The following is a 12,081-nucleotide window of genomic DNA, read 5'->3' as shown; positions in this document are numbered from 1 at the left end:
AACTGCTTTCTTTTTCTCTTTCTAATTGCACAAATGCTGTTCAATTTTCTTAGTTCTTTTAAAGATTTTTTCTTTATTCTTATTTATTTCTACTTTTTCTCCAAATCTTTAATTCTATAATCTTTTATTTTCTAATCCTCTATCACTTTATAATTCTGGTCAGTCTCTTTGCATACCTTCTTTGGCTATATAATAACATTTTAATGTGGTCTTTTGTAGGCTCATACTTTTATATGCTGTGGCAGCCAGGCTCTAAAGCCATAGGCCCCACTTGAGGTAGTCAGGTAGCCTTCCAGACAAGCTGCCCCTGCCCTAACAAAGGGTTAGGATGTTGTTTTGCTCCTTGCTTTGCAATTTGGAGGATGCCTGATAGAGATGCTGAGTCAAGCCTACATGCCAGCTAGCATAGAGAGCACACAGGGAGTTGTGGACATGACTAAAATCCATTCACCTGGATACCTAGGAAACAGAATGCTAATATATTTCCCACTCAGTTTATGTTTTGGAATAAAAAGCTGTTTGGAAAATAAATGAGAGGAATTCTTCAGGATGTGAACTCGGGAATTCATGGGGGATCACTGAGAATCTCCTTCCCAACAAAACCATGTGAGTTGTGTCTTTATTTCTGCACCTCCACGCCAGTCCAGAGAGAGATAGTTTATATTGGAGTCTGGTTCAGAGAAATAATTGAAGGTCCGGGCTAGCATCAGTCTCTGACATAATGGCACCCAATGTGGGGCTGATCTGCAAAATCCAAAAAAAAAAAAAAAAAAAAACAAGGAATAAGCGACCAGATGTGAGGAACCAATGAGAAAAAAGTTGGTGGATATGTGAATATTGAGCACTCAAAAATAGAGATCAGAATTTAAAAAAGTGTAGACAAACGGGACAAAATTTAGATCTGGAGCAAAAATTTGTAAATAATAGAAAAGAGTATTCAGTTACATATGTTGATAGCTAAAGGGAGTTATAAGAGTAGAAGAAAAACAATGGCAAAGATACTTAAAATCTGTAAGTGTGATAGATGCAGAATTGCAACTTTTATCACTTGTTAAAGAGGTAGGAAAACAGCTTTTGGCCCAAGAATCACCTAGGTTACCACTGAGACTGAGACACGATGTGAGCACAGTAGTCACCTGATTCTAACCCACCTTTGGGTATAAGGCAAGCAGGAGCAAAAGTAAGTTTAGAGAGCAAATTTAACCTCCCACAGTCAGTACCCCAGAGTCAATCAATAAAACAAAGGAGAGAATTCAAAAATTCTCCTAATTTTATGATTTACAAGTTAAAATAAAAAAAAGATATTTAAAAATCTGCCCGCCAGAGCTTAGAAAGACAGGTTGGCAGACCGAGAGAGATTGTGTTCTTCCCCCTGCCATGCAGTGCAATTTCAACTGAAAGCTGCAATACAGGTTTAAAATAAGAAGCCTCTGAGAACTACAACTTCAGGTGAATTAAAAGTAAATAATAAGGTTAAATATGTTTCTTTTCCATTTCACAATTTTGCTTCTTTGTCAAAAGTCAGCACTCATTGTCAGCCACATTCAGAGAGTCGGGTTTGATCACATGCTCATTCAGTCCCAGTCCAGCTGGCCTTGGTGAGCTTCCATTAGATCAGTCACACCATCTCCGTCGGTAGACGCACCCCTCGTGGTCGTGACTTCCTTGCTCATGTTCTCCCTCCTTCTGCTCTTCATCTGGACCTTGGGAACTCAGTCCAGTGCTCCAATGTGTTTCTCTGTCTCTATCTCCATCCATCGCCGGACGAAGGTTCTATGGTGATATGCAAGATATCCATAAGTGTGGCTATGGGAGAAGGCCAGTTCAGGCACCCTCTCCTCTGCTGCCAAAGGACCTAGCTGGAGAAATCCCCTTGGACACTTGGGAACCCCTCTAGAGCCAAGACTCTTGCCAACCCTAAAATGGCTCCCTTAGTTAAGATATCTTCTTCCCTGCTCCCATATCCACCCTTCCTCCATCTCAACAATCCCATTTCCCTAAGCTCTCCCCATCCTCCACTTCTCCCTCCCCATCTCCCCTTCCCCCAAACACACCTGACTCCTCTGGCAGCCTGAGGTCCTCAGTGACAAACAGACAGCAAAGAAGTCCCAAGATAATCATAAGAATTTGTTATTGAATCTGACCCAGGCTCTTCTGACCTTGGTGGGCTATGGAATTGTGACCTGATTGGCTTAGAGATAATGAACCCAGAAAGGGTCCCAGACCGGTTTCTCTAATCTTGGACTGAAGAGGCATTTCTACAGAAGAACAGAGCTTTTCTGCAGGAGAACAGACAGCTCCTAAGGTCCCTTCCAGATGGACACTGGACTCGGGACATTTCATTTGTTCTGTTAAAGCTGTTTTAAAGTAGAGACAATGTAGAAAGGGGAAATCTTCTAGCTAACCTGGAATTCTAATCCAATGTCAGAATTAGAAGTATCAGAGCAGACGTTATAACACATCATATGGCAATGCTGTTCTCTGGAGAAACCATAGGACTTTAGAGATGAGACAGAGAAAACTCATTTCCCCTTTACAGATATCCACCGTTCGTCCCTTGAGTGGAGTGTGACATGCAGGAATAGCTTTGAAACCAAAAAGATTTGGTCTGAAATCCACTTGTACAATGAGATAGCCAGCCACCTTTTCCCAAGCAGCAATTTCGTACAAAAGCATAATTATACCCACCCAACCTGCATGAGGTATGAAACTCCTGCACTGCGTGTCCTAGGTGACTGATTTGCTGTTGTGCTGTTTTCTTCTTTGACAGTCTTGCTATGTACCACACGCTATCTTGAACTTAACTAAATGGACAAGACTGACCCCGAACTTATGATCTCCTGTCTCGGCCTTCTGAGTGCTGGAGTTGCAGGCAAGTGCCCAACATTTTCCAGTGTTCTCTCAGAACAATACACAAGGCTTCAGGACTTCACCCCGGCACTCTGCTTCTTTAACTCAGTCTCGGGGTGGATTTCTTCCCCCCACCTCCTCTGCTTTGGCTTCAGCAGCTGAGGCTAGAAGGATGCTCACAGCCCTCTGAGGCTGGTCAGTGAGAAGGGAGGCTTTTCAGAACTTTAGTACTCTGGGAACCATCCCTCCTCCACTCTCCAGAGAGCAGACACAGGTACGTAACAACTGTGCTGACAGACAATCTCACACAAATCTTCATTCCGAAAATAACGCTTTATTATTTTACAATAGTTCAGGAAAGTCCTTGGGAGGTTGTGACTAAAATGGAATCACCATAGAACATAGAGCTGATCGGTGAGCCCATCAGTCTCCCTCTTCAGGTGATGAGCACAGAAGGGAAGATGTGATGTCGGCAATGAGAAAGCCGGCGGCTAGCAAGGGGGGGGGCACAGGCACAGTGGTGTCACTCGAGACCACTGCTCTCAGGTCTGGATCAGGAGTTTCGTCTTCTCTTCCCATTGTCTCAGCCCTGTTCACAGAGCCGGGTGACAATGGCATTGAAGACAGAATAACTTACAACCATGAGCCGTAGCTCAGGGGTTCTTGAGCTAGAAGTTGTGATGCTCCGGCTCCTGAGTGGCTTCAGGACACGCACACATGCCCCAGCCCCAGTGGAGGGACATCCAGAAAACAGGATGCACCAGGCCTTGAGTCCCAACCTGTCCTCTGTTGTTATGGGAACTTTCTAAGATACGGAAGGGTTGGAAGTGGGAAGGCTGTTCTAAAAACTAAAATTCTGACATTAGAGATGAAGGAATTACAAGTTCTGAGAGCTGTTTATATATATAAAGTGAAAAGTTTATTTATAACTTGTGAAAAACAGGATGAGGAGCACATGAGCCATCAGGAATAGATGTTACAGTGAACGCGGAAGAATCCTCTTCCAAAGAGCAGTACTGGGGGTCTGAAACAAACAAAACAAAACAACAACATGAGGAAGTCAGCTCCACCTGAGGCTCTTTCTCTTCACCAGTAATTCTGCATCTTAGCCAGCTGATCCCATCCTCACAGCAGAGGGGCACTCCAGGAGAATGTTTCCTCAGGGGCTGAACACCAATAACATTGCCCATCTCCATACCTCAGCCTGTTCCCACAGCCGAGTTCTCCCTGCGTCCTTCCCTCTTACCCTTCCGCAGCTGCTGTCTGAGACATCTATCAGTATAGATGTTTCGGGAGAGCCACCGGTACCAATCGTAGAAGTCCGGGGTGGATTGACTTCACTGTGCCCCAGCCTGTGTGGAGAGAAAGATACAGCACACATCCCCTGCATGAGCATCTTCCCAGCCATCCTGGGAAGGTGGCTTGGGGACTGGCAGCAGAAATTTCTCCCATAGGCCAGGCCCACACAGTAGTAAAGGAACTGCTTATTGAGGATGCTGGCTTGGGTGCTTCCGGCTGGGAAGCTGGTTAGTGTCTGACCCATGGAAGCACGACTAACAAGGGAACGAGAACCCAATGCCCGTTTGTCTTTATGCCTCATGTTCTCCCCCCCCCCACACACACACTACATTTCATTCAGAAACTCACTCATTTCTCTCTCCCCTTCCGTCTCCACCCCACCCTGGTTTTTTCTTTGTTTTTGAGCAAGGGGCTTACTATGCAGCCCAAACTGGCTTTGAACTTACGATTGTCCTGGCTCTGCTCCCCAGGGCTGGGATTACAGGCATGCTCCATCACGCTCAACATTTTTTTTTTTCAATTTATAATAGGCAAAGAACTCAAGAAATTTTGTAGGACTCTTAGCATGAGGCTGAGCTGCAGCCACTGCAGCGCCTGCAGCTTCTGCTCTGATTTCTGCTGATGTACTTATTACTTCATTCTGGAAATTCTCCATTTAAGGAGAAGCTGCCATTACTCAGTGGCCTCTGTGAACAACAGGGCAAGGCCTGTCTCGTCACTCAGGGCAGACATTTTAACTGGAGTGGGGGGCATGCGAAGCCCCTTCCTCTTCATGTTTCTTCCCCACACAGGGAATCTCCATCAACTGGACACTTCTCTATGGGTTGCTGTCTTCTTCAGCAGAGAGGAAATACCTTAATCTGAACCTGGTTCAGGTGGGCCATATTTAGTGGCCCTGCTCTCCATTCTGGGTTTGTTGTTATCATTGTTTTGTTTTCTGAGACAGGGTTTCTCTATGCACCTAGGGAGTCTGCCCTGGAACTTGCTCAGTAGACCAGGCTGGCTTCAAACTCACAGAGATCCACCTGCCTCTGCCTCCCAAGTGCTGGGATTAAAGGTGTGCATCACCAACACCTGGCCTTCATTCTGCTCTCAGTCCGAAGGAAAGGGGGGAGGGGCTAACCTTAGGTTAACGTGGTCCAGACACAGGCTCCAGACTCATCCTGACTAAGCTGTCTCAAGTGGTCCTGAGCCTCCCCACGGACCAGGTTTCTCATAAGTGGCAGAGAAACGGCCATGAACAAATGTGTCTGAAAGTCTCTGCAAGGCCACTACACAAGCTGCACTGTGTTCCCGTAGAGCCTACCCTCAAGGCTACCTAGACGGCGTTGAGAACAAAAGCTGTATGGAAGCTGGATGGGAAAGAAGGAAATCTCAGCTAAGACCTGCTCCCTGGGGAAGGCATTGCAAGAAGGCACAAACACCCCTAGTGCCGTTCATTCTGAGGGAAGAGACGGCAGACACAGTGACTCGCCCTTACACACATAATGGAGGTGTCTGCTGTTTCTTTCCACGTAAAGGGGATCTCAGCAACAGAACGCTTGCAGCCACACCACCTTCTCACACACAGTGATCTCCAGTTTCCTTGATGTGGAATAAGTAATGAGCAGGACACAGCTGTGTCTTTCCAGTCACATTTGTGGTAGAGTACCCACAATATCACACACATTCATGCCCTCCTAGATGGCCAAAAGCCGGTGACTGGCAAAGGGAAGTTCAGGGTTAGGTAGTGCATTTGCCAATAAATCAAGCCACACTCCTTCTTAAGTGCTCTTCTATTTCCCCTAGGTTACAATCTTTAAAATTTCAATTGGCTAGCTAGGTGCGGTGACATATAGTTTTAATCACAGCACTTGGGAGGCAGAGGCAGGGCATTGCTGTGACTTCAAGGCCAGCCTGGTCTACAAATCAAGTTTCAGGCCAGCCAGAGCTACTCAGAAAGAACTTGTCTCAAAAACAAACAAACAAAATCTGGGAGTCAGACAGGTGATGAGAATGCGTTCATTTGGCCCTTTAAAAGCTCTGACGCTGGGGTCCTGGAGATGGCTCAGTTGGGAAGAGCGCTGGCTTTGCAAGCATGAGGATCTGCATCCCCACCCCCGGCAGCCATGTGAGAGCTGCCTGATTGTGTGCACCTGCAGTCCCCAGGGCTAGGGAGAAGACAGAGGCAGGAGGATGGCTAATGACCCCTGGTCACTGAAAAATGGCAAGTGCCAGGTTCAATGAGAAACTCTGTCTCAGGGGACAATGTTAGAAAGGGTTACACAAAGACACCCAACATTGTCCTCTGACCTTGCCCCCTGCCACACTAAGAGCATATGGCGAACTCTACTCCACCAAGATTACAACCCAATTTCATTAAAATAACATACACTGGCCATACACAACAATAGGTTTCATTACGATGTTTTCATACACGTAGATAATATAGTTTTATCATATTCACCCATCACCCTCTCTTGTCTACCACCCAATTTCTTTGCACACAGTGTATGATGGAGGGCGAATCACGCTCCTGTACCTTGGCTGTGTCTCCCCTGTGGCCTCCGGATCCCTCTTTTCATTGCTTTCCTGGGGCACGCCTGGATTGAGTCCATTTGGTGGCCCCTAGAAACAACAACAGTTGTGAGGGAAGCTCTTCAGACACCATGTGTGTGCAAACTGAGAGCCTTCCACCGTGTAGGGAAGCGACAGTCCCTAGCTATCACTCTGAGCACTTCCCGCCGCTGCCTTACCACCTGCAGCTCCTGCACCTGCTTCTCCAGGACAGCACAGTACTTGAAGAGGTCATTACAGGGGTGCTGTCTCTTGAGGAGACTCTGGCTGGCATTGCTGAGGTGGATGGAGAGGGTATTCTCCTCCTCTAGCAGCTGAGAGAATCGCAGCAGGGGTGAGGATAAGTGCCAGCCCAGACCACATCACTGGAAGCAGTGCTTAGGCAACTGGCCTGAACTTGCAGGACCTACCTGATTTGCAGTGCAGAATCTACCTTAGAGTCCTACCACGGTCTGCTTCTATAAAGGGAAAAATACCTAAGTGTTTCAGCCATGAAAGGAAACTAATTCTGGAAGAAGAGCAGGAAACTGGTTTATTTTTACTGGTTCCAAGGACTATGAACTGAATAACGATTAAAGAGAACCAACCCCCTAACAAAAATTCCAGTAGAACAGGCTATTCCAGGAATGTATGCAAAGCGCAGAAGGTTGGTTCCATGCTAAAATTACTAATAAATAACAAGCCCTAGAACTCAGTATAGACAGAGAGCAAGCTCACACTTAAAAATGTGTGTCATAGTATTACTGGGTGTGCATGTTTCCAAGGGAGCAGACAGAAGTTATATGTCTCTATGTGTACTTGTGAAGCGGAAGTGAGAGCCCAGATGCTCACCAAGTAGAAACAGTATGCCAACCTTTTCTCTAGGTCCCGAGGGATAAGCCACAGTCAGATATGTCCCTGCACAAGTTCAGTCAGGGTACCCACTACCTGGCAAAGCAATCTAACTGCTGGTTTCTAAACCAGAAAACATTTTTACTATGAGTGAAAACATTTAGCTGACTGGGATGGACTCCTCTTGAACCAGAATTGGGCTTCTTCACTTGTGGACTGTCATTTTAAACTTCAGTCACGATTAACACCCAGATACATTGGTAGCCATGGAGACGTCCTCCTGAGTACCCACCACGGAGACACGGGAAGGCTTGGGTCACAGGAAATGGATGGATCTGGCTATGAGTCTTGTGTTCTCTTGATTCTCTTCTACGTGTTTGTTAAGAAAGTTCATCAATGTTTCAGAGAAAACAGTTTTCTAGAGACATCTGGGAAAACGCATTGAATGCACACAGATAGCACACATGATCACAACGTGCTCTGTAACTGAACGTGGCTCCAGATGACTGTGTGTGGTTGTTACTCTAAAGATCAAGTTTCAGTTTATAAAACATTTGGACAAATTCCATCTTCATTGAAAGAAGCAGAGAAAGCACCTCCCTCCTTTTTTACAGATGGAAAAAGGAAGTAAGTTTACACTACTCAAGGCCATGGCAGCAGCAGCTCCCAGAGCAAGGCTTACAGGTGTGGATCTCAGTCTTGAGTCCCACCTACTTTATGATGCTCCCCAATCTAAACTACAGTAAGGGCACTGGAAAGGCATGGGTGTGGGAAGAAAGGCTGTTACTGGAGAAAAGGGTGCGAATTTTGGGGGAGCTAAAGTTATTTGAGGGTGGTGGGCTGAGTACAATAGAACTCCAGGGTGAGGACTAACCCCATGCTCTCCCACCACAGGAGAAGCAATCCTAGCTGGAATGAACAGCCCCCAGGTACACCAAACACAAGTAAACGCAAGCAAAACAAATCTCCCCATTTTAAAATTGTTTCTCCCAAGGTCCCAATGAGGAGCAGAAGGAGTGAGAACATGAGCAAAGATGTCGGGACCACGAGGAGTGCACCCACCCACTGAGACAGTGGAGATGATCTACTGGGAGCTCACCAAGGCCAGCTGAACTGTTACCACAAAAAGCATGGGATAAAACTGGACTCTCGGAACATGGCGAACAATGAGGGCTGATGAGACGCCAAGGACATTGGCACGCGGTTTTGATCCTACGCAATGTGCTGGCTTGGTGGGAGCCTAGCCAGGCTGGATGTTCACCTTCCTAGATATGGATGGAGGGGGGAGGACCTAGGACTTACCACAGGGCAGGGAACCCTGACAGCTCTTTGGAGTGGAAAGGGAGGGGGAGAGGAGTAGGGGGAAGGCGAGAGGGGTGGGAGGAGGGGGAGAAGAGTGGGAGGAGGGGGAGAAGAGTGGGAGGAGGGGGAGGGAAATGGGAGGCTGGGAGGAGGTGGAAATTTGTTTTTCTTTTTTTTCTTTTCTTTATTCTCCTTTTATCAATAAAAAAAATTTAAAAAAAAGTAAATAAAATTGTTTCTCATTTTGTCTCTAGTAAATCTAGAAACAGAAGTCAGACCCATAAACTTGTTGGAAGCAAAGGCTTATGAACTACAAAGACAAATAGTCGATCACTAATCAGCCACTCGTAACCCGTCTTGGCTGTCTGCATTCTGTCTAGGTTTCTGGGGTTAGGAGCAGGCATAGGATCCAGGGGCACGGCCCTCCCAGTGTACATGGAGTCTCACTGGAGCAACCACTGCTCATAGGAACGGCTGCTGTGGGGCTGCCACTACAGAGATGTGCAGTGCACAGACCACTTAGGCTCCTCAGTTTCTGCCGCTACTTTACTCACAGGCTAACTGAATTCAGTCCACTAAGGCTAGACTAACATTATACCATTAGTCACGTTTTAAGGTTTCTATCACATTCCTACACTGCACAGAGACATTGAGCTAAGCAGGTAGAACTGTGTAGAACACCTTAGCATTTAGCAAAGGAGCGAGGGCAGACAGGGTTAGAGAGAAACACGTGTGGCGGCCCCTCAACTTCATCTCAAGTGAGAAGCTGGGACCCACAGGGAGTGAGACTAAGCTCACATGACTTAAGGTTTTATGTGTGTCCTCAGTGCCTACCACATGACCAGACTCTCAGCCGGCAAATGACAGTTACTTGTTAACGAGTGGATGAGTGAGGCTAGGGAGGTGCCTTCCTTGTAGCCAGATTCCAAAGAGAACTATTTCTTATCCAGAGTGATGATGGACTATAGCAGTATGTTCATACTGCAAACGGCTCCACTTAGTTCTAAGCCTGTGATTAGAAGAGGAATGACGGACTTGCCGGGGTGTGAGACATCCTGGTTCTTTATCTTGACTGCTTGTAACACATCTCTTTGTGAACACGTAGCCTTCTATGCCAATGATCTGTTACTTTTGTGTGTTAACTGTTGTAGAATATTACTTTAATGTGTGTGACTTTAGTTTATGTTGCATTTGTTTAACTCCGTGAAGCTGTGATTCTTGGCCTGTCTAAAACAACTGATGGTCTAATCAAGAGATGAATGGCCAGTAGCAAGGCAGACGAAAGGACAGGCGGGGCTGGCAGGCAGGCCGAGAGAATACATAGAAGGAGAAATCTGAGGGAGGATCAAGAGAGAATAAGGAGAGGAGGATGGCAGAGGCCACCCCCCACCCCTACATAGCAAGACGCAGAGTAAGAGGGAAAGTACGGTACACGGAAGTGAGAAAAGTAAAAAGCCCAGAGGCAAAGTTAGTCAGAATAATATAAGTTAAAGAAAAGCTGGATACACCCAAATAGGGAAGAATATACCTTCTTCTCTGCAGCTCATGGAACCTTCTCAAAAATTGACCACATACTCGGTAACAAAGCAAACCTTCACAGTTACAAAAAAATATTAGTAACCACCTGTGTCTTATCAGATCACCATGGATTAAAGTTAGAATTCAACAACAATGCTACCCCCAGAAAGCCTACAAACTCATGGAAACTGAACAGTCAACTACTGAACCACATCTGGATCAAAGAAGAAATAAAGAAAGAAATTAAAGTCTTCCTGGAATTCAGTGATAATAAAGAAACAACATACTCAAACCTATGGGACACTATGAAAGCAGTCCTAAGAGGAAAGCTCATAGCACTAAGTGCCCACTTAAAGAAGACGGAGAAAGCACATATTGGAGACTTAACAGCCCACCTGAAAGCTTTAGAAAAAAAAAAAGAAGCAGACTCACCTAGGAGGAGTAGAAGACTGGAAATAATCAAACTGAGGACTGAAATCAGTAAAATAGAAACACAGAAAACAATCCAAAGAATCAATGAAACAAAAAGCTGGTTTCTGGAAAAAATCAACAAGATTGACAAACCCCTATCCAAACTAATCAAACGGCAGAGAGAGAATATGCAAATTAATAAGATCAGAAATGAAAAGGGGGACATAACCACAGACACAGAGGAAATTCAGAGAATCATTAGATCTTACTACAAAAGCCTGTATGCCACAAAACTGGAAAATGTAAAAGAAATGGACACTCTTTTAGATAAATACCATATACCAAAGTTAAACCAGGAGCAGGGGAACAATCTAAATAGACCTGTTAGTCGCGAAGAATTAGAAGCTGTTATCAAAAACCTCCCTACCAAAAAAAGCCCAGTACCAGATGGTTTCAATGCAGAATACTACCAGAACTTCCAAGAAGACCTAATACCTATACTCCTTAATGTATTTCACAATATAGAAACAGAAGAGGCATTGCCAAATTCCTTTTATGAAGCTACAGTTACTCTGATACCAAAACCACAAAAGACTCAACCAAGAAAGAGAATTACAGGCTAATCTCGCTCATGAACACCGATGCAAAAAATCCTCAACAAAATACTGGCAAACTGAATCCAAGAACACATTAGAAAAATTATCCATTATGATCAAGTAGGCTTCATTCCAGAGATGCAGGGCTGGTTCAACATAGGAAAATCTATCAATGTAATTTATCATATAAATAAACTGAAAGAAAAAAACCATATGATCATTTCATTAGATGCTGCAAAAGCTTTTGACAAAATTCAACATCCATTTATGATAAAAGTCTTGGAGAGATCAGGGCTACAAGGGTCATACCTAAATGTATAAAAGCTATTTACAGCAGGCCGACAGCTAACATCAAATTAAACGGAGAGAAACTCAAAGCCATCCCACTAAAATCAGGAACAGGACAGGGCTGTCCACACTCTCCATACCTCTTCAATATAGTGCTTGAGGTTCTAGCAACAGCAATAAGACAACATAAGGGGATCAAGGGGATACGAATTGGAAAGGAAGAAGTTAAACTTTTGTTATTTGCAGATGATATGATAGTATACATAAGCGACCCCCAAAACTCCACCAAAGAACTCCTACATCTGATAAACACCTTTAGTAATGTGGCAGGATACAAGATCAACTTCAAAAAAATCAGTCGCCCTCCTATACACAAAGGATAGGGAAGCAGAGAGGGAAATCAGAGAGCCTTCTCTATTCATGATAGCCA

At 45.1% G+C, this 12,081-nt stretch overlaps 1 protein-coding gene across 1 annotated transcript in view; it reads right to left on the bottom strand.

Moving 5' to 3' along the window:
- Nucleotides 1-3,746: 3,746 nt before the first annotated feature.
- LOC142843613 (uncharacterized) overlaps nt 3,747-12,081 on the bottom strand; it is a 51,527-nt gene continuing 43,192 nt past the window's right edge. Inside the window, exons 19-21 of the mRNA XM_075961241.1 lie at nt 6,671-6,756; nt 4,097-4,202; nt 3,747-3,874 (exon numbers count right to left, since the gene is read on the bottom strand). Of these exons, the coding sequence (XP_075817356.1) occupies nt 3,827-3,874; nt 4,097-4,202; nt 6,671-6,756 (240 nt within the window). The 3' untranslated portion in view covers nt 3,747-3,826. The remainder of the gene's footprint in view (nt 3,875-4,096; nt 4,203-6,670; nt 6,757-12,081) is intronic.

The sequence above is a fragment of the Microtus pennsylvanicus genome, chromosome 2 (assembly GCF_037038515.1).
Source record: "Microtus pennsylvanicus isolate mMicPen1 chromosome 2, mMicPen1.hap1, whole genome shotgun sequence".
Classification (NCBI taxonomy): Eukaryota; Metazoa; Chordata; class Mammalia; order Rodentia; family Cricetidae; genus Microtus; species Microtus pennsylvanicus.
The sequence above is the reverse complement of the archived record's forward strand: the minus strand, read 5'-3'. Positions and strand labels throughout refer to the sequence as shown.